Source organism: Salminus brasiliensis, chromosome 9, assembly GCF_030463535.1.
Source record: "Salminus brasiliensis chromosome 9, fSalBra1.hap2, whole genome shotgun sequence".
Classification (NCBI taxonomy): domain Eukaryota; kingdom Metazoa; phylum Chordata; class Actinopteri; order Characiformes; family Bryconidae; genus Salminus; species Salminus brasiliensis.
In genome coordinates, this window is record NC_132886.1 from 24,942,458 (window position 1) to 24,965,891 (window position 23,434).

A 23,434-nucleotide genomic window follows, 5' to 3' on the forward strand; every position below is an offset into this window, starting at 1 on the left:
TAGAATCACATGCTGACACATCAGAACCTGGTGACACTGGCCTTTGCTCAGTGTCAGGCCATATTGATGGTTGTTTTTCTAAGTCTGTGTATTCCAATGGTACTGAAATCAAATTAAAAGTTTGTGAATCCTTCACTATGGGTAACGCTCGTGTTAAAGTAGCTTCATTTGGCACTGGCAACGGCCTTAATTTCAATTCATGTTCCACTGGAACTGGTGAATGGGCAAAGAATACAGGTATAGGGGAGTCAGGTGAAAGTCTACTGAACTCATTTATAGAAGACACTGACTCTGGGGAGGCTGGTCGACTTTCAGGCTGAAACATCATTCCATAAGGTAATGCAGGCATATGCTCGGGTATTGGTGAATCTGGTGTTAGAGGTCGGAATTCATTTACAGATCTAATAGACTCAGGTGAGGAAAGTCTCTGGTCTACTGTTTCCATCGTATAGTCAGGTGTACCTACAGATAAGGAATCAGTGGTGGATTCAAAGGATTCCAATTTCTTTGGCTGTGGTAAAGCTGTATGTTTTTGGCGTGTTGGATGACTCTCAAGCCCACATTCAGAAGTCTGTAAAATCTCGTAAGCAGCTGATGGTATTTCAGAATCATCAATGATACCTTCAGGCTTCTCTATTCTGCAAGTCTGGACAATTTCCATTCTACATCCTATATACTCAAACACACCTGTTTTAGAAGAGAATGTTTCACCCTTGTATTGGGGGTCCCGTATGTTAGATCGAAGGGACAAGGGAACTGCTTTGTACACAAGTCTGTACTCAGGCACCATTTTTACAGTTTCCTGAAGCGAAGGATTTTCCCTATTTGAAATGTCAGTCTCTTTCACAGTGTATGGTAGTGCTACTATTTCCTGTTTGACTTCCTCATGCACAAAAAGACAAGGCTGGTGTTCATTCACAGATTCTGTGGCTTTAGAAGATAATGTTCCAAAAATGTCCAAGTTAAATTCCTCTGATTTATCAGAGTGGGGTGAACATGATCTATATCCAGACACTGGAAGTGTACAAGATACAAAGGAATCTGGTGACTCTGGTCTCTGCTCAACAATAAACAAGTCTCCAGGAAAATATTTGTCTTCCACAGATTCTGAACACTCTGATTCAGGTGAACATGATCTATATCCAGAAACTGGAAGTGTATTCTCAGGCAAATATAATTTGAATTCAGGAACTGGAGAGTCAGGTGATAATGGTCTTCTCTTATCTACTGATGCCATTGAATCAGGTGATGATGGTCTATCACAAGAAGCTGTTTCTGTGATAGCATTTAACTCATAATCTGTATCTGATGCCAGAGACTCAAGAGAAGATGATCTGTATCCTATGACTGGCACTAAATCAAACAGTAATGCTGAGAACTGTGGAACTGGAGAATCTGGAGACAATGGTCTACTTTTGCTTGTAGAATCTGGTGAATATCCTCTGATGTCTGATAATAAGCCCATAGACTCAGGTGACATTGGCCTGTATTCAGGGATAGAGTCTGGGGAAAGGGGTCTATCCTCAACTTCTGATACAAAGGAATCTGGTGACTCTGCTCTCTGCTCAACAATGAACAAGTTTCCAGGAAAACGCTCCTCTTCTACAGATTCTGAACACTCTGATTCAGGTGAACATGATCTATATCCAGAAATTGGAAGTGTATTCTCAGGCAAAGACCATTTGAATTCTGGAACTGGAGAGTCAGGTGATAATGGCCTTCTCTCATCTACTGATGCCACTGAATCAGGTGATGATGATCTATAAAAAGAGGGTGTATCTGTGAGAACATTTAATTCATAATCTGTATCTGATGCCAGAGACTCAAGAGAGAATGACCTGTCTCCTATTGCTGGTACCACATCAAAAAACAATGCTGAGAACTGTGGTACTGGAGAATCTGGAGACAACAGTCTCCTATTGCAAGCTGAATCTGGTGACTCTGGTCTCTGCTCAACAATAAACAAGTCCTCAAGAAAACACTCCTCTTCTACAGATTCTGAACACTCTGATTCAGGTGAACATGATCTATATCCAGAAACTGGAAGTGTATTCTCAGGCAACGACCATTTGAATTCTGGAACTGGAGAGTCAGGTGATAATGGTCTTCTCTCATCTACTGATGCCACTGAATCAGGTGATGATGATCTATAAAAAGAGGGTGTATCTGTGAGAACATTTAATTCATAATCTGTATCTGATGCCAGAGATTCAAGAGAAGATGACCCGTGTCCTATTGCTGGTACCACATCAAAAAACAATGCTGAGAACTGTGGTACTGGAGAATCTGGAGACAACAGTCTACTATTGCAAGCTGAATCTGGTGACTCTGGTCTCTGCTCAACAATAAACAAGTCCTCAAGAAAACACTCGTCTTCTACAGATTCTGAACACTCTGAGTCAGGTGAACATGATCTATATCCAGAAACTGGAAGTGTATTCTCAGGCAAATATAATTTGAATTCTGGAACTGGAGAGTCAGGTGATAATGGTCTTCTCTCATCAACTGATGCCACTGAATCAGGTGATGATGGTCTATAAAAAGAGGGTGTATCTGTGAGAACATTTAATTCATAATCTATATCTGATGCCAGAGACTCAAGAGAGGATGACCTGTGTCCTATTGCTGGTACCACATAAAAAAACAATGCTGAGAACTGCGGTACTGGAGAATCTGGAGACAACAGTCTACTATTGCAAGCTGAATCTGGTGACTCTGGTCTCTGCTCAACAATAAACAAGTCCTCAAGAAAACACTCATCTTCTACAGATTCTGAACACTCTGATTCAGGTGAACATGATCTATATCCAGAAACTGGAAGTGTATTCTCAGGCAAATATAATTTGAATTCAGGAACTGGAGAGTCAGGTGATAATGGTCTTCTCTCATCTACTGATGCCACTGAATCAGGTGATGATGGTCTATCACAAGAAGCTGTTTCTGTGAGAACATTTAGCTCATAATCTGTATCTGATGACAGAGACTCAAGAGAGGATGACCTGTCTCCTATTGCTGGTACCACATCAAAAAACAATGCTGAGAACTGTGGTACTGGAGAATCTGGAGACAACAGTCTACTATTGCAAGCTGAATCTGGTGACTCTGGTCTCTGCTCAACAATAAACAAGTCCTCAAGAAAACACTCGTCTTCTACAGATTCTGAACACTCTGATTCAGGTGAACATGATCTATATCCAGAAACTGGAAGTGTATTCTCAGGCAAATATAATTTGAATTCAGGAACTGGAGAGTCAGGTGATAATGGTCTTCTCTCGTCTACGGATGCTATTGAATTAGGTGATGATGCTCTATGACAAGAAGTGGTTTCTGTGATAGCATTTAACTCATAATCTGTATCTGATGCCAGAGATTCAAGAGAGGATGACCTGTGTCCTATTGCTGGTACCTCATAAAAAAACAATGCTGAGAACTGTGGAACTGGAGAATCTGGAGACAATGGTCTACTTCTGCTGGCAGAATCTGGTGAACATCCTCTGATGTCTGATACTAAGGCCATAGACTCAGGTGACATTGGCCTGTATTCAGGGATAGAGTCTGGGGAAAGGGGTCTATCCTCAACTTCTGAAAAACAGGAATCTGGTGACTCTGGTCTCTGCTCAACAATAAACAAGTCCTCAAGAAAACACTCGTCTTCTACAGATTCTGAACACTCTGATTCAGGTGAACATGGTCTATATCCAGAAACTGGAAGTGTATTTTCAGGCAAATATAATTTGAATTCAGGAACTGGAGAGTCAGGTGATAATGGTCTTCTCTCGTCTATGGATGCTATTGAATTAGGTGATGATGGTCTATGACAAGAAGTGGTTTCTGTGATAGCATTTAACTCATAATCTGTATCTGATGCCAGAGATTCAAGAGAAGATGACCTGTGTCCTATTGCTGGTACCACATCAAAAAACAATGCTGAGAACTGTGGTACTGGAGAATCTGGAGACAACAGTCTACTATTGCAAGCTGAATCTGGTGACTCTGGTCTCTGCTCAACAATAAACAAGTCCTCAAGAAAACACTCGTCTTCTACAGATTCTGAACACTCTGATTCAGGTGAACATGATCTATATCCAGAAACTGGAAGTGTATTCTCAGGCAAATATAATTTAAATTCAGGAACTGGAGAGTCAGGTGATAATGGTCTTCTCTCGTCTATGGATGCTATTGAATTAGGTGATGATGGTCTATGACAAGAAGCGGTTTCTGTGATAGCATTTAACTCATAATCTGTATCTGATGCCAGAGATTCAAGAGAAGATGACCTGTGTCCTATTGCTGGTACCACATCAAAAAACAATGCTGAGAACTGTGGTACTGGAGAATCTGGAGACAACAGTCTACTATTGCAAGCTGAATCTGGTGACTCTGGTCTCTGCTCAACAATAAACAAGTCCTCAAGAAAACACTCGTCTTCTACAGATTCTGAACACTCTGATTCAGGTGAACATGATCTATATCCAGAAACTGGAAGTGTATTCTCAGGCAAATATAATTTAAATTCTGGAACTGGAGAGTCAGGTGATAATGGTCTTCTCTTATCTACTGATGCCATTGAATCAGGTGATGATGGTCTATCACAAGAAGCTGTTTCTGTGATAGCATTTAACTCATAATCTGTATCTGATGCCAGAGATTCAAGAGAGGATGACCTGTGTCCTATTGCTGGTACCACATAAAAAAACAATGCTGAGAACTGTGGAACTGGAGAATCTGGAGACAATGGTCTACTTCTGCTTGCAGAATCTGGTGAACATCCTCTGATGTCTGATACTAAGGCCATAGACTCAGGTGACATTGGCCTGTATTCACTGATAGAGTCTGGGGAAAGGGGTCTATCCTCAACTTCTGAAAAACAGGAATCTGGTGACTCTGGTCTCTGCTCAACAATAAACAAGTCCTCAAGAAAACACTCGTCTTCTACAGATTCTGAACACTCTGATTCAGGTGAACATGATCTATATCCAGAAACTGGAAGTGTATTCTCATGCAAATATAATTTGAATTCAGGAACTGGAGAGTCAGGTGATAATGGTCTTCTCTCATCTACTGATGCCACTGAATCAGGTGATGATGGTCTATCACAAGAAGCTGTTTCTGTGAGAACATTTAATTCATAATCTGTATCTGATGCCAGAGACTCAAGAGAAGATGACCTGTCTCTTATTGCTGGTACCACATCAAAAAACAATGCTGAGAACTGTGGTACTGGAGAATCTGGAGACAACAGTCTACTATTGCAAGCTGAATCTGGTGACTCTGGTCTCTGCTCAACAATAAACAAGTCCTCAAGAAAACACTCGTCTTCTGCAGATTCTGAACACTCTGATTCAGGTGAACATGATCTATATCCAGAAACTGGAAGTGTATTCTCAGGAAAATATAATTTGAATTCAGGAACTGGAGAGTCAGGTGATAATGGTCTTCTCTCATCTACGGATGCTATTGAATCAGGTGATGATGCTCTATGACAAGAAGCGGTTTCTGTGATAGCATTTAACTCATAATCTGTATCTGATGCCAGAGATTCAAGAGAGGATGACCTGTGTCCTATTGCTGGTACCACATAAAAAAACAATGCTGAGAACTGTGGAACTGGAGAATCTGGAGACAATGGTCTACTTCTGCTTGCAGAATCTGGTGAACATCCTCTGATGTCTGATACTAAGGCCATAGACTCAGGTGACATTGGCCTGTATTCACTGATAGAGTCTGGGGAAAGGGGTCTATCCTCAACTTCTGAAAAACAGGAATCTGGTGACTCTGGTCCCTGCTCAACAATAAACAAGTCCTCAAGAAAACACTCGTCTTCTACAGATTCTGAACACTCTGATTCAGGTGAACATGATCTATATCCAGAAACTGGAAGTGTATTCTCATGCAAATATAATTTGAATTCAGGAACTGGAGAGTCAGGTGATAATGGTCTTCTCTCATCTACTGATGCCACTGAATCAGGTGATGATGGTCTATGACAAGCTGTTTCTGTGAGAATATTTAACCCATAATCTGTTTCTGATGCCAGAGACTCAAAAGAGGATGATCTGTATCCTATGACTGGCACTAAATCAAACAGTAATGCTGAGAACTGTGGAACTGGAGAATCTGGAGAGCGTGGTCTACTTGTGTTTGCAGAATCTGGTGAACATCCTCTGATGTCTGATAAAAAGGTCATAGACTCAGGTGACATTGGCCTGTATTCAGGGATAGAGTCTGGGGAAAGGGGTCTTTCTTCAATCTTTATTAGTTCGCTGAGTGCTGATTCTAATTTGTCTGGACAAGGCAGAGAATCACATTCAGCAGCAGAGACTAGTGTCATTTTTGTTCCATCGGTTCTATTGTACTCAAAAACACCTGGTTTAGGACAGAATGTTTCACCTTTATACTGGGGGTCATATACTTTACTCATGAGATTATTAAGAACAGCTTTAAAGACAAGTGTGTACTCAGCTGTGGCTGATGGAGCAAATGATTGCTCTGCTGATGTAGCTGTCATGAGTGGTGAAAATAGAGCCTGGCGTTCCTGAATAACTGATTCTGATTGTATATTGACTTGTTTCTTCCAAGATGGCTTTTGATTCAGTGTAGCTTGACTTCCTAACTCACTAAAGGATGGCTTGTCAGTACATCCCATATCGGACTCCTGTATGTAAGATGTATTCTTTAATAACTTTTGGAGTTTTGGTTCATTTTTAGAAAATATTTGCTGATCTAAGCTCTGTGGCTTTAGATGAGTTTCAGAGACCTGTTCAGTTGTTTTGTCTAATGCCTCCAATGACTTAGTGGCAGAATCAGGGTAAAACTCACTCTTTGACACTACTTCATTTGAGATATCAATTTCTAAAATGATTGCCTGACAAGGCTTTGGTTTTAGTGCACTTTGCTGGACCTTAGAATCAAAGTTAGAAACACCTGATGATCCCATTTCAAGTGGTGGTGTACTGTGGACATCTGATGATATGCCGTAATCAGGTGCTGGTAAACTATAGCAGGTCATGCTATACTCAGGTACTAATGAACCAGATGAAAATGTTGTACGGACATTTATAGATGATACCGATTCAGGCGACGATGGCCGATCCTCAAATAGCTCTGTCATGGGTGCAACAGGACTGCCCTCTCTGTCTGAAAGATCTGATTCAGGTGATTCAGATCTATATCCTCCCAGATACATATTCAGTTCACATATTGTAGAAGTAAAGTTTGGTAATGGAGAATCAGGCAAAAGACGCCCATTTACAGATGACAGTGATTCAAGTGACACTGTTCGACATTCAACTGGTAAAAGTATTGATGACATATGATCAAATTCTCGGTCTGAATGATCTGTCTCAGGTGACACAGATCCATATTCTTTTATAGGCGTGACAAATTCACATATGTTTTGAGCAAAGCTGGGTAGAGGTGAATCAGGTGAAAGGCACCTCCATTCTGACACAACTGATTCAGGTGATGATGGCCGCTCTTCAAACAGCCAATCAAATGACAGCTCACTGCCTACATCTGAAATCTCAGACTGAGTTGTTGATGAGGAATATTCTTTTTGTTGCCCTAGAAAGTCACATACCTCTGGGGTAAAACTAGGAACTGGTGAATCCAAAGAAAGTGGCGTAAACTCATTTAAAGATGTAGTTGATTCAGGGGAGGATGGTCTATCAATCAAGATATCATCAGCATTCCAACTATCATTTTCTGAGCCATTCTCAGGGGACGATTCTCTATATAAGCTTTCACAAGTAAAAGACCCAAAAGACAAAGATTCATTTGATTCAGGAGAGACTGATCTACAGTAAATCCATGATCCTGGTGAAAATGGTCTATCAGCTTCATCAGTAACCGTCAAAAAAGGTGTATGAGTATCTGATGTATGTACAGATGAGTACAGTCCATCTTGAGGATCAAAGGAGGTTCTACATTCTTCAACATACACTGTGAATTCAGGTGTTTCATATACACAAACTGGTGGTACAGGCGAAAGTGGTCTGAAATCAGGTAAAGGAGAGTCAGGAGAGAGCAGTGTCCAATCAGTTCCTGATGCTACAGATTCGGGTGAACATGCTCGGATTTCAGACATTAATACAGATGAGTCAATTGATTCTGATCTGTAATGGTAGTCAAATGGTATTGGTGAGTCTAGAGGCAGTGAGGTTACAGATTCTGGTGATGAGGATCGATGTTCGTGTAAAGGCATTTCCAGGTCAGTTAGATATTCATATTCTGATAATGGTGATGATCTATGTTCTGTTTGAGATAAACAAACCGCAGTGGTAGGTGCACAGTCTGGAAGTGGAACAGATATAGTACTGCTGTGTATGGTTTCGGTGCACTGGGTTGGTGTTCTGTATGGTACAGTTATTGTGAATTGTTCTTCACTGGAACTCAAATTTAAAGATTCAGTCACAACAGAATGTGATAATTGATGTATTTGCCCAGTTTCTGAGTCAGCTGACATCTGAGTATAAGGAGAAAGAACACTGCTTATTGAAACATGAGCCTCATGCCTAGGGGACAGTTGTTCTGGTGGTGAAATACAAACTGACTGCATCAAGTTTTGCACTTGCTTATTGGTTTCAGGATTTGTGTCAATGGGGTCTAAGGAAGTCATAACATTTTTGACATTTGGTTTACAAGCTAACTCAGGTGTCTCAATATTAACCCGATTAACATCAGTAACTTTGGCCTGGTCTGAGACCTCTGTTTCATAAACAGGTTTAGCATGAAGGGAACCATCCAGTTTGCTCTTACTAGATAACTGAAAGGTCTCTGTAACTAAGGTAATATCCTTGCCAATGGACGTTACAGAAACGTAAGTTTCACCAAACAATGTTCTGTAGAATTTATCAGAAATCTCTTCAACATGGCGCTTTATGTACTCTTCACTGAGGCTTTGTTTTCTTGGCATTTCAGGCACAGCTTTTGCCTCAGGTGTTTGGGATGTCACATTAGCTTCATCTGATACTTGACAGAAGGAAAGTGATATTGGAGAAACATGATCCTTGGGTGCTTGTGGGAGCTCCACATACAGTTCACCAAAATCTTGCTCAGTATGCTCAAACTCAAGCAATGTGTCTCCGAAATCTGTCATGGTTATTTGCTCGCTTGGTCTACGGCCCCTGGTTGATAGAGTGGATGTAATATTATCTCCAGCATCCATTCTAATAGGGATATGGACCGATTGACCCCCTGCTGCCCCTAATTCTTGGAGATGGTCATCATCAATGGGATTTAACTGCTGTGGAGGGTCGTCTGATGATGGTTTAGGAACAGCTCTCTCTTTGCAAACTTGACCATACACTTGGGACTGGAGCATCCAAGGCACAGTTTTGTACAGGGTAAAGAAGGGACTTACTTGTTTGATAGTGCCTGGGAACTGTTGCTTCAGACCAATCATCTCAAAATGAGACTGTGTTGAGCCTCCAAAAACACTGGAAAACACCAATATGGAGTTAAACATGAAGCCCTTTCAAAACCACTGATTTTATTCATTTAAAATATGTGGTGTTTCTCAGGTGACTTACTCTTGACCTTTATCTTTGTCTGTCAATAACTTCTCTTTCTGCGTATCATTGAGGGAAGATATACTGGAAGAGAGATCCTCTACAGACACTATTGGAGGTTCTTGCCCAGATTCTGGCCTTCCTGGAGTGAACACTGTGCGTCTGCCTGACCTAGGGCTGTCCATATCCTCATGAAGAGCTGAGAAACCTGAAGAAGAGATAACACTCTAATTCCAGTCTTTAAAAGTAAGGCAGGGCTACAAAAGCAACAAGCAGCAGTTCTCCACTTCAAGTTGAAGGCAGAACTGGGCTTGTCAAAGTTTATCTTCTGTTTAATGTGTTTGTTTTTTGAATTGTTTAAGTGTATATTATCATTACCTTCACTGTGATCCAGTGATATGGTCTGCTCAATTTCTGCATAGGTATGTGATGACTCCTGAGTGGACTGGATGATCTTTGTCTCGATGAGATGTACAATATCCATACGATTAATCTTTGTGAGTTTTCTGATCAAAGTGCTCTCTGTGGAGAAGTTTTACAATTCATTCAGCATGTTACACTTCATTCATTCTGTGGATTTTGTGTAAGTTTTCTTAGCATGACCTCAAACAATGAACAACATCTATAACTAAACATGCACTATATGTACAGAGGTATTGGGACACCTGCTCATTCATTATTTCTTCTAAAATCAAGGGTATTAACAAGAGTTCATCCTGCTTTTGTTGGATTAATTGTCTCTACTGTCCAGGGAAGGCTTTCTACTAGATTTTGGAGCATTGCTATAAGAAATTGTTTGCAGAGCGTTAGTAGAAGTAGAACTAGAAGGGGTGTCCACAAACATTTTGACATATAGTGTATGATGAATCACAACACTTTTAGACATTATTAGACATAAAAGGCCCTTCAGAATAATTGTCTCAGTTGTCATGAAAAAGTTTTGTAACTTTAGTGATATAAAAGTATTTATTTATTTACATCTGTATGGTAAATGAGCTGCACTGTCATCGAAAATAAATCACAGACATTCCTGCATTTAGTACTTTGGCTACACTACAGATAAGGCTGGAACACATTTAAATTACCTTTCAAAGGTGTCTGTGATTTTCCTTTTCCATTGCATCATCTGTGCTTATTTATGTTACTTCACCTGCTTCCACACTCCCAACACGTACTCAGAGACACTAACAGAATAATTGCACCTCAAGCTAATAAACAACAAATGCATTTTACTTAACCTTTCTCCATACATAAACTAATCAGTGCAATACACCAATGGCTAACCACTCAGAGTACCACTAACCAGAGTACTGATTGACAGTCCTACCTGTAGCATTTGTCCCCTCTCTTTCTGTCCATAGTCTTATGAGGGCATGACTCTGATCCTGAAGTGAGTTTGGATTTTCGACTCTTATCTGATTGATCTGCTCTTCACCAAATTCAAGTTCACGAGCCAGTTCTGGATGAACAATAGAGACACAAATGTTTGTGCTGAATGAAAAAAGAAATATACAGTCTGAAGAACATAATATTTCATACACACATTGCAAAAACATACAAGTAAAAATATACATAATAAATATGTAATCCAACATGTGATTGATAAACTAGTGAAACAAGTAAGCCTACTCCTGAATATTTATCAGAGTAATGGTTTCCTGAATATCTAATTTCATATTCAGGAAACCATTCATATTTAAATACTAATTTCTACCTAGCCAACATGTTCATGTGGGGCTCACATGTGTGGAATGTGGGCTACATGGGTTCCAGGTGGGCATGGGTTCTAAGTGGGTTTGTATAAGTGTTGTTACTGGCACTCAGTTGGGATTCTCAAATGGCCCCTATTGTTATAGCCCACCCTAATCCTAATCTAATATGTGGGGACAACATGGACAAAACTTTCTGGTTCAACACGAGTTATCTGGATAACTGACTGTTGCCACTCATAAAATTTGCTAACCTAATTTGCATATCATGAAAAATCAAAACCTGCCCTGTTTCACTATTAACAGTCTAGCTCCATCTACTAATAAGGTTTTTACCTGTCCAGCTAAAACCTAGGTGGTCAGCCATTACAGCTAATCGTCCCTCCTTCCTGTCAGCTTCATCTTGTGGGTCCACTGCAAATGCCACCATCAAAACAAATGAGAAAGACAACACCACCAAAATGCAATCTTGAATGTAATGCATATGAAAACAGGCCAGAAAATGTTGTGTAGGAGCAATCAATGACTACAGGGAGGAGATCATATCCATCAATATTTTATATGAAATATGAATACTTAATCACTGGCTTTCTCTTGAAACTTTCCTTTTCAGGGCTTTGATATAAGCATGATATCTCATTGGATATGTACAACATTCACATAACTCTACTTCTTAATGATCTGCATTTATTGTTTTCTATTATACAGCAGGTGCACTACTGTCAGAGGTGCCATTTTTCATCAGTGACATTCTCTTTCTCAAACGAATAATATCAGACTATAGCTAGTGTTTCCTTCAGTACACTGCGAAATATAATGCAAAACAGCAAATATTAAGGGAATACAATATGCTCACTCACTCACTAGTAAACTTATGGAATAATAAGGCAACATACATAAAGGCTATACAAACGTCAGCACTATTTATCGCATGCTCTGCAGCTTAACTCCCTAACATACCTTAAACCATTCTTTACAGTACTACGACACATACAGGAAAGGAGACAGGCACAAACACAATTGAAACATCACAGAAGCACCACAAAGAGTTGAAACTTTAGCTACAAGACAGAGAGGCAGCACCTTCATCGCTAATGTGCTGAGGCAGATGAGAGAGAGAGAATGGGCCCCTTGTGACGGGGGATACCTTGACTTTGGACTTGGCCTTTATCGGCAGGGATTCTTTCCATCTGCGTCTCAACAGGGTCGTCCCACCGAGGCCTAATGACCAATGGGTCCTCAGGAAGAGGCATCTGCATGTCAGGGAAAGGCTCGCTCTCTATTACCGAGACATCTACGGTGCTGCTTTCATCATCCGACATGGCAGCTGCCTCCTCATTTTCTTTCTCAGCTTGAGCCAACCTCTCCACTAGCTTAGCTGCCTCATCACTAATCTCTTCCGAAAAATCAATAGGCTGCTTGTGTTTCTCGGGGTGCTGCTCTTTTTTTCCAGGTGTAGAGGTGAGGGATGGTTGACCAGCCTTCCCCCTGACTGGTAGCTTTGATGGCACTGTCTTAGATTTGCTGGAAATCTCAGTACTTGTTGGATGACCCTGGTCCTTTTTAGCTGGTTTCTTGGTAGATTCACTTTCACAGAAGCTCCTGGTTTTGCTAGACCTTGTCACTCTGGAGCTTACAGAGGGACCCGTGTCTGTCTCAGATTTTCTCCTTGTTTCAGGTTTTACAGGCAACTTGGATTTTTTGTCCTTTACAGATTCAGCACGTTTCACAGATGAGTCTTGCCCTGTCTCTGACTTTAGGGCTTTTACAGGTATTCTTGATTTTGGCTTCTCCTCTTCCTTAGAAGACGAAGACTTTTTCTGAGTAGACGTAGTATGACTTTTAGAGACAGGCTTGGTTTTTGATTTGGAAATCCCATCAGAAGTTGGGGACGTCTTTTCAGAGGGTTTGGGTAGCTCTTTTACTGACTGCTGATCTTCTGGTGAGGAATCTGAGGACTCTTGGTCTTGTTGGGAATAAACTGACCTAGTAACTGTTGAAACCGCTGTCTGGACATCAGTAATGACTGTGTCTGGAGAACCAAGATCAGTCCCTGAGGGACTAACTTCTAATAATTTGTCTGGTTTTATGTCTTCAGCTTCTGTTGCCACTTGAGTTTTCTTTGTGGTTTTGACTGAGGCAGAAACACCCATTTTAATAGGGATTCTAGACTTTGAGGCATCTGATTTGGCAGCTGAGCCCAACTGATCATCCTCAGGTGGGGAGCTGATAGATGCATCTGCCGCCTCTTTAGAAGACTGATCAGCTTCTGATTTAATCTGCAATGTTAGGTTAAGGCCAACCTCTTTCGCTGCTCCAGGGACGTCCCCACTAGGCTCTTCCCTAACATCCTCTGCAAGTGCCTCCTCAATTGGCTGTTCTCCTATTTGAAAGAAAGCAAACCCTTCCTCTTCATAGCCTCTTTTGGTCATGTCTATTGCACCACTTCTGGTCATTTCAAAAAGTTTACCCTCTTGGAAAAGGAAAGGGTTTTGTTCGCTTGTTGGCGTGCCTTCCTCTGTGGGTGTCCTTCCGGGTGTGGTGTCTGGAGTTGCTCCTTGGGACTGATGATCTACCATCAGACCCAAAATCTTTTGCTCCTCCTCTCTGACTCTTGCAGCAAAGGCGTCATCATCTTCTCGCATAGCACTCCAAGAGTCTGCCTCGGTTTTTGCAGTTACTCCTCTAGACTTTGTTTTAGGAGGTTCAAGGTCTTCATCATCTTCTTCAGTGTCATCATAAATACAAATTTCTGGTTTAAATGTTTCCCTTGCTTGCCCAATAATAATGGGCACAGAATCAGCTTCCGCCCTTAAGCATTCCCTGCCTAAATCTATGTCGGATGTATGCCTCATGTGATCCCCTTTAACCTCATCTGTTACATTACATTCAGTCACACTTTGTGACTTGCTATCAACTTTCTGATAACCAGATGCATCTTTCTGCTTTCCACTCCTGTCATCATCTGAGCTTCCCCTCAACTTTCTTAGACTTTCCTCTTTTTGTTCATCAGTTATATTTGCTGCACCTTCATTGCTGGACGATGTTTTGGTGGTCTGTTCTAACTCTTTAGCACTAACACATCCCTTTTCGTTTGGCTCTTGAGGGGTCTGTTGAGCTTTTGGGATATGCTTTTCTGAGACAGACTGAGGTCCCTCCTTTGCTGATTGCTGATCTGTTGACGCTGCAGTGTGGGCCATGGTTTGGTGAATGTCCTCAGCTCTTTGAGGGCTCTCATGCATACCTGCTGGAAAAGGAGAGGGAGGTTGTACTTTAATAGTAGTTTCTACAGACTGTGCTACCTCTGACCCTTGTTTGGACTCAGTGGGCTCAAGGCCATCCACTGAGATTGCTTCATCTTTGGATGCAAGCCCAATCAGTTTGATGCTTTCATGTCCTTCTTCAGACCCAATCGCGGTCTGAGAGGACGACATATCTTTTTTATTGTCCTTTCTGCCTTTTGCATCTTGTTCCATCTCATCAAATGTTTTTATTTTGGCAGCCATTTTAAACATCTCTTCCTCTGGGGTGAATTTCCTTTGAGTCATGCCACACTCCAACTCATCATCTTCCTCTGCATCCTCAGGTATGACTGGTGGCTTTAGGGACATGGACAGGACCATAAGGTCTGGGGTTTTAGGATTGACCTCATAACTTACCTCTTCAGAACTTGGGGTGTCAGGGGAAAGGGGACTCTTACCCGAACTTGTCAGCTGAGACGTCTGCTCACAACTGTCATCGTCGGCACTACCCTCCTGGTCTCTGAGAAGCCTACTACGCAAATTCTCTGGGGGGAACTCGGGAGCTTTGGAGGATGTCAGGTGCCCTGCAGTCACACTGGTTTGCGCTACTGTAGGAGGAAAGGCCATGGTGGTTTTCTGCTCTACAGGGCTGCTTTCTAGAGAGTCGCGGCAGGGGGATTCCTTAGTTGGACTAGGCTCAATTGAGTCTGGGGTTTTATGGGAGGAGTTGTCATCCATAAGGGGACTACCTTCTAAAGAGTCTTTGTGACTAATGGTTATAGAGTCATCAGCTACTGGGCTATTGGTCTCAGAATCTTGGTGTCTAAGAGGCAGCACTAAACCTCTATGACCCTGTGGGTCTGACCTTGAGGCCACAGAGTCAAGAGAGAGCGATGCTGGCTGGCCATCAGTGGATTCTTCATCACTTAAAAAACTCTCTATTGTTTCTGAACCTCTTTTTGTTAATTTCCGAGTTTTAGGTGGTTTGGATGCAAGAATGTCCTGATCAACAGGGGGTTTTTCATCACCAAATGTAACAGTTTTGCCCTGGGGTGCACTCAGACACTCACTTTTTGAGGGATCTTCAACTGCTTTTTTCACAGATGATCGCCGAAGAGTTGCGGTAGATGCCTGCTCATCAGCAGTATCTGCACTAACGGAAGCTGACTCTTGGCTTTTCTTGCTCTTGGCAGTAACTGGTGCTACTTTTGTCACCTTTCCAAGCAAAGATTGACCTGGCCGCTTAGGTGATGATGAGAGGCTTTCAGGGCTTGTTTCTGGAGTCTCTGCCATGCCTTCATGTTTGTAACTTTCCTCTGAGCTCATGTGCACTTCACCTTCACCTACGCTGGCACAAGGTGAATCGGCCAGTCCTTCATTTTTCACACTGTCAGGGCTATCATCAAGCGCACTACTCTCAGGCCCACCGTCTGGTCGTCTCTCTCTGCGTTTAGACAGATCTTGGGGAACTGCAGTAGGCACATCTGCCTCAACTGTAGGTTCTGCTGAGGCTAAACCAGAGCAGCTACCTTCATCTTCTGCTTCTGACTTCTTAAATTGTTGGTACTGAGCATTATCTTCAAGTTCAGCTCTTATGTCTGCACTAAAGTCTTTGGAATGTCTCATCTCCGGGCTAATCTGAAGTTCTTTTTCTTGCTGTGGTTCCATGGCATCGAGTGACACTTCCTGTTCAAATGATGGTGCTTCTGACAGGGACTGCGTGGGCACAGTGTCGTTTACTTGACCTGTGGGTGTGGGTTTTGGTCCAGAAGCTACTTTGTGTTCAAAGAGTCCAGACTTTCTCTTTGAAGGATCTTGTCCCGTCTGAAAAGCTCTCATGAGTTCTCTCACTGACATAGTCTCTTCTAGCTTCTCTGACTCACTTTTCTGGGATTTTGGTGAAGCTTGTGATTTTTTGGGGCCTGATGTTTTTTGGTCTTTGGTGGCAGGGGACTGTTTTTTTTCTGTAGTTCCAACAGAGGGTTTGCTGCCAGTCTGCTTTCGTCCCTTTTGTTCCTCCTCCACTTTCTTTTGAAGAGCCTTAACCTTGTCTTTAATGGAACCAATAGGTGTTTCCTCAACAACTGGTGATACAGGTGACTTTTTCTGGTGAGAGGGGGCACTCAGGAGAGTATCTTCACCCTGGGCCTTTCCTTTGTTCTCACTGACAGAGCCTGCTTTTGAGCGGGGTATGTGGGATTCCTCTGTGTGTCCCTGAGGTCCTTTTCTTCGAGCAGGCTTTTTCACTTCTGTTACAGGTGCCTTGGTGTCTTTGAGTACAGTTGGTATAATCTTCTTACCACCTCTGCGCAAAACAACTTCGGTGAACTTTTCCTGCACCACAGGCTCTTGTGATGCAGCTCCAGCAGTCACAGGAACATCCAGAAGGTATTCTTTAGGTTCTTCCTTGACCCCCTTTTGTCTCTGTGTCCCTCTGCTGCCGCGAATATCCTTAAGGAGCGGTTCCTGGGTCTCAAAAGCTGCCATCATTTTGGCCTCCTCAATTTCACAGTCTGAGAGCAGAACCCACTCCTCGTCCTTTCTATATGGGCGCCCTTCTGCTTTTGCGGACTCCATGACAACCTCATCCTCATATGTCCCACTCCTTAGAATCTCACTAACTTTCTCTAAATCTTCTTTGACCTTTTCCATTATTTCAAAAGGCTCCCCTGACACCTCCTCCACCCCTTTTTCTAGATCACCCCCTTGCATAGAGCCTGACTTCTCGGAGGGATCAGTGGTCAGAATGGCGCTCATTTTGATCAGATCTTGTTTCATCTCTGACACCTCAGACAGTAAATCGGGGCTTGCAAGGGCGGGCGACTCTCGAATCAAGTGCGTTTTCAGGACGGATGTCTCCGTAGACGTTTCAGTATCTTCATCATCTTCCGTTTTGAAACAGGACATTTAAGGAGCAAATTAACCAAAATTTAAATTAAAGGGAACAGAGAGTTGAAAATGACATCAGGATAGGAACAGCACAACGTTTCAAGGATCAGCATAGGATTGACTGAGGGGAGGGTGAAGTGGAATATAGGAGGACGGATAATGGACCTACAGGAATGATGAAACAACAACTGCAAAGCAAACACTAACCAAACCTTAAATATTCTAGGGAAACAAGCAGGAAATAACTTGCTTATCCACAGTCTGTACAGCAGCACATTCACACGTGTGAGACAAAAAAGTATGAATCAAACTGAAATGACAATTGAATTGGAGAATTTGAAAAAAAAAAAATAATAATAAAAAAACAAACACAGGTTCACATACTGTGGAGGAGCAACACAGACAGACAAGACTGCTCAATATTGCTCAAGATGTAAAACTCATGTCTACAGAAAAGGGAATGAGAGAGAGAGAAAGAGAGAAATAAACAATGTTTTCAAAACCACATTTTTGTTTGTTTCAAAAAGAAAGCCAGTGATATAGCACTACCGTTTGAATTTCAGGAATGAAATTATACAAATGATGATCAAGTGGTTTAGATGACAGTGGAAAAACGCAAAGTCAGCTTAAAATAAATCATGATCCATCCCTGATGAATACACTGTGAGTACACTACATTTCTGGTAGAGTAAAATGAATATAAACATGATAGCACAATCTAACTGTATAGATATAACCAGAAAAATGTGGAGTGATGAAAGTAAACTGTGATAATGAACAGTGTTGAGTAAATGTTAAGCAAAAACAAAAAAAAGAAAGGAAGGCAATCATACTTTAGGCACAAACTCACACAACACACACACCATCACACACACAAACACACACACACACACACTATGTAAGCCAAGTTATTTCCATGCAAAGTTAAGGATATTATTAACATGCAGCCTTGGGTTGGAAGGTAAGTGTCTGTTAGATTTTCATCCCAGGCCAGACACTTAGAATTGGAACTAAAACACCATCTAACATTACATAGTGTGGTGATCATTTTTTAGTCTTAACCTTACTCCACAAGGTGTCGCTGGTCAGTTCATATGTATGCAAATGTTTGCATACATAATTTAGCCTACATTTATGCTCTAATTAAAGCTATGCATGCATGTTACCATATATATATAAATATATGCCCAAATGTGTCCAGACACTTAAATTCAGTTGCTTGCACACAGCTTGTGTATCTCATAAAAGCATTGGCAATCCAATGGGATGTTCTGGAGCAGCCGGACATGAGCCTAAAGTCCCTATGCCCAATAAAAAGCCTATATGGACATATATCTTTCAATAGCTAGCTTTGGGTACCTGGCCTCACAAATGAGGCTGAATGCAAGCACATTTTGTACACCAATGTTCCTAAATCTAGTGTAAAGTTATTACAGCAAATTGGGGGTGGTGGGGGGTTACCTATTAATATCCTTGATTTCATAAAGTGACATGTAAAAGCTGGTGTCTAGAGACCTTGGACATATATGTATACACAGGAATATAGGAATGCTACAAGGAACATGGGACACTAGTTTGCTTTGCAGATTGTCTGAACATTTGATGGAAGGTGGGAAGCCATTTCAATGTCTTTGTACAAATTAAACACACAAGTGTCACCACAGTATGAATGAAATTTACTCATGCATAGACAGTATATCTTGCAAAGCTTTCCTCTCCTTAGTGAGCAGAGTGTCAGGAAGAGTAACACAACTGGGAGATTTACAAGATACTGTCCTACAAATATGAATAGTTGGAGGTAGGGGTTATCAATAAGCCACCTCAATAAACAATATTTATAGTATCTGATGGTGTTTTGGGGGGGAGGAGGGATGATGCATTAAAAAACTTTTTCACACAAACATTTTTCACATATCTAAAGAATATCTACTTGAGATTAACCACAAATGATAATAATAATAACACTATTATTATTATTATTATTATTATTATTATTATAAATGTTATCTGTGTTTTTTATTATTACAGATGTTAATTCCACTTAATATTCTACAGTCAGTTAGCAAATTAGTGGATTAACAGTATGTGATAAAAAGGAGACAATAAAACATGAAGAATGCCTTACATTTCCCGAGTGTTCGGCTAGTCTGAAAAGAGAAGCAATAACACAACCATATTATAGTCTTAACAGCATGAGCTTCTTAAAAACCTTATCGTCGCTGTCACGCAAAAAAAACTTGTTTCTCCAATTTTCCAGGTCTTCACTTTTGACAAAATGTGAATCCGGCAGTCAATTTTTACATTGTGTCAACATTTCCTGATAAATGGACCAATGGAAATGCTCCGAATACAATCTTCACAATGACATCAAGAGAAAGTTGCTATTTTGGAGACTGGACAAGTATTCTTGTGTGACACCAACGTAATACTGAATACCCTTTTACTAAGATAAGCAAGAGGACACAAATTCATCTAAAATATAGCCAGAATCCTAACTAAAGCTAGAATCTCCAGCACCTCATTCGATCTATGTGTACCTCAGATGGCCTACACACACAGCAGTATAAGAAAATATGCAGTGAGCCTGCTGTCAAGGTCGGTATTGGCTATATGGCTTGTGAAACTGACAAATGAGGACAAGGACGAATTGCTGGTGAGTTTTCTCTGCATGGGCTTGCTTCGGTGTGGTTTACTGTTTGCTACTATACCTATATTCATAGCCTATAACAGTACAACTAAGCTCTGTAATTTACTCCACTGCTTCCTATTACAGCTTTCTGTTTCTGCAGACGATGCAGGAATCACCCAGCTATGACAAGCTGAGCGAGGCCGCAACTGCAGCAAAGTCATAGAGAAAAGGGGACATCCAAAACCGAACCAATGTTAAGAGAATAGAGGAAAATATCTCCACAGTTACCTCCTCATCAGGCTCTTGGTCTGAATCTGATTCCTTTGAGGAGCAAGAAGCAGTAAAGGAAAGAGGGAGGGCACAGAGAGATAAAGAGGAAGAGGGACAGAGGGATACAGGACAGAGAGAAGGGGAAAGAGAGAGCAGGCAAAGCAGTTACCATAGCAACAGAATTTCTTAAGCCAGCCAATGAGGCATGGCGTGAGACGGGGTTATGTGTGGAGGACAGACACAGCTGACCAATCTGGCTTCTTTTAACAAAAGGTTAATAGACTTAAGGACAGGCTGATCTTTTTCTGGTCTATTTAAGGTACCAGGAATGCCAGGCTCTAAGAAATTCAAATATTTAAATGCGTGTTTTCGGTCAATTCTACTGGAAACTTATCAATCTTAACCTTCTGATTAGTCTAAGCCTAACCTTAGCTTTCAAACGTGTGAGCTAGATTGTCAGTTATCTGTAGACCTTCATACATACAGATAAGTCAAACACAGTGGAGTCAGATACAGCTCTAACTATGGTTAAGTGTAATAGCCCATGTGTTGATCACAGTGAAAGTCAGTGTACTATAAGCACACCTGGATTACATTAAAAAAGGTTAACTTGTGAGGGTAAAAATATGGACATTAAAATACAAAAATGACAAAAATAAGTGTTACAAGAGTTCATGGATAATGGAACTTTAATAGGAACACAAAATCCAAAAAAAGGGTTCAAGAGACATTCAATGGATTCATGAGTGATCTGGTTTTACTGTTCATGCTGTGTTATAGATGTGAATGATTAATCTAAATGTGTTATAAGATGAGGGTGGCTCTGTTACCTTAGAGTAGATTGGTAGAGTGATATTTAGGTTGCAAATAGCATTATGGGCCAGACTTCTGTATGATCTTGGTTCTTTCATGAAGGACAACCGACCACAAGGCTCCTGAGTATTGTCCCGTATCTGCAAGATTTGCAAGAAGTAACCACTGAAGAAGTTAGCATTAGGTGAAAGTAAGACTTTTCAATGCACTTTAATATACTGTCAATAAGGATTTAAGGATTCTTGTAGCTCGATCAAAGGATCGCCGATATCAATTGAGGATGGGTCTGGATGTCAAATTGACCTTTCCAGACATTACTTGGTAATGCATCATTGTGCAGAGTTTCTGTAGTGTTCTGTGTACTGTTCTGTACATTAGGAGGAAATGTACGTTGCTTTTAGAATAAACCAACTTAAAATGCTGTCAAACTCCATGAATACCCGTGCAGAACTGCACTGTTGAGCTCTGTCTGGTTAGTGGTGTTTGCTAGCTTTGCTGATACTCCTTAATGGCTTAATGCTGTACTCTCGAAAAGGGTACTGGGTTAGTGGTGTTAAAAGTCTTTACTCTGCTGCCCCATGAGACGTTAGTTTTACACATTCTACAAATATGTGAGCTGCAGCAACTCCCAAAAAAATGAATCATGTAATCTGATCAGCTCTCTGGATTAGCTAAATTACCAGCTGATCGCCGTTCGCATATTTGGTCTGAAAATCGGCAGATATCAATACATAGCCGATCGATCCACCCATCTCTACTAAAAACTGTCAAAAGACCTTTATCGTCTGCAGGTTACTATAAACACAGCGTGGCTTAGAACCAGTAATCATTTGCAAACGCAACAGAGCATGAACGAAAGTCTGCCTACTCACTTTTATAAAGAGGGCAAGTCGGTTTTCTTTGAAGGCGAAGAAGCTGAAGAGATGATGCTGACCACTCTTGGTCAGAGGAACTAGGTTACCAAAGCAGTCTGCATATATTGGTTTTCCTTCTAGTACCTTTAGTGGGAAAACACAATGATTGACACTGTAATGCTTTAGTGATTTTATTATAGTGCATAAATACTCTCATTTTGACATTGCTACATCAGGACCATCCATTTGTGGAGTCGCTGCTAAGTCAAAAAACAATGTTCCATAGACCTCTATTTTAATGCCACATTAAACACATTATAAATACTGTACATCTACCAAAAACAGCCGTGCTACATTTCTGTATGACTGAAACATGCTAAAATAAAACACCTCTTACACCCACCTCCACATCCCGACTGCGAGCCACCTCTGTGAAGTTCTCCTGCTGCTCCAGAGTTTTGTCTATCTTGTCATCGGTCATGCAGAAGCAGCGCAGACGAGCTTCTATCGGGTCATGTGTTTTGGCAAAGACAACAAATTTGGCCATGTATGGCACGCAGATGATTTCTCGATAAACCTGTGTGGCAAAGTTGACGGACTCTTGGGCCTGTCGACAGTCTATTAGCCAGAATCTAAACAAAGGAAGATGAAGACATGGTAAGTAAACCCCACATTTCTGAATGGCTTCAAATCTTCAGGCTTCTTTGTAAGATTATTTCATGAAGGTTGTTTTTTCGTCTCTAAAATCTACCTTGCAGACACATTTGTGGTGAATGACACGCAGTCATTGATAAAAGTTAACGGTGTGGTTCCAGTGATGTCCTCCCATTGAGCCGGAGTGGTTCCACCTAGATGATGGTGCACATAGAGTAGCTTCAGTACTGTAATTTAAATGCACTGCACATAATCTACTGTAATCTACAATTCTACTGTCCATTATATCAGCTCCTCTTACCAAATAGGAGCAGTTTGTAGTTCTGTAATTCCAGACTGTAGTCCATCTGTTTCTCTGCATACTTTATTAGCCTTCTTTCACCCTGTTCTTTAATGGTCAGGACCCCAGAGGACCCCCACAGAGCAGGTAGTATTAGGGTGGTGGGTTATTTTCAGCACTACAGTGACACTGACTGACATGGTGGTGGTGTGTTAAGTGTGTGTTGCGCTGGTGCGAGTGGAGCAGATACAGCAGTGCTGCTGGAGTTTTTAAACACCTCAGCGTCACTGCTGGACTGCAGGACTAGTCCACCAAAACTGTGCAGCAACAGATGAGCTTCTGTCCTGACTACTGAAGAACTGGGTGAGAGGAGGTGCTCTTATATGGTAAGTGGAGCTGATATAAATATTAAGTCAAATTATAGCATGTATCAGATTAGCCTTTGCCTCCTGATGCCTTCTTATCCAAATGTTTTCAACAATAAATGTAAACATAGGGTCAATTAGCATCAAATCAATTACATCACGCTAATAAGTGCTACCAGCTTCTGGCCGCTCTTACTCTTGGCCATGTTAGCATGTCTGG

The 23,434-nt window shown here is 41.3% G+C and overlaps 1 protein-coding gene across 20 annotated transcripts in view; it reads right to left on the minus strand.

Moving 5' to 3' along the window:
- ank2b (ankyrin 2b, neuronal) overlaps positions 1-23,434 on the minus strand; it is a 207,950-nt gene that overhangs the window by 10,292 nt on the left and 174,224 nt on the right. For 11 of the 20 annotated variants that reach the window (XM_072687958.1, XM_072687957.1, XM_072687971.1 and 8 more), the window contains 12 exons: positions 22,667-22,763; positions 22,319-22,547; positions 21,934-22,059; positions 21,079-21,201; positions 20,267-20,299; positions 19,475-19,496; positions 12,366-17,345; positions 11,555-11,632; positions 10,837-10,968; positions 9,888-10,031; positions 9,531-9,717; positions 9,362-9,437 (listed from right to left, as the gene is read on the minus strand). In XM_072687958.1, coding sequence (XP_072544059.1) covers positions 9,362-9,437; positions 9,531-9,717; positions 9,888-10,031; positions 10,837-10,968; positions 11,555-11,632; positions 12,366-17,345; positions 19,475-19,496; positions 20,267-20,299; positions 21,079-21,201; positions 21,934-22,059; positions 22,319-22,547; positions 22,667-22,763 — 6,227 coding nt within the window. The remainder of the gene's footprint in view (positions 1-9,361; positions 9,438-9,530; positions 9,718-9,887; positions 10,032-10,836; positions 10,969-11,554; positions 11,633-12,365; positions 17,346-19,474; positions 19,497-20,266; positions 20,300-21,078; positions 21,202-21,933; positions 22,060-22,318; positions 22,548-22,666; positions 22,764-23,434) is intronic. The other 9 variants (XM_072687970.1, XM_072687969.1, XM_072687964.1 and 6 more) reach the window with 8 other exon arrangements.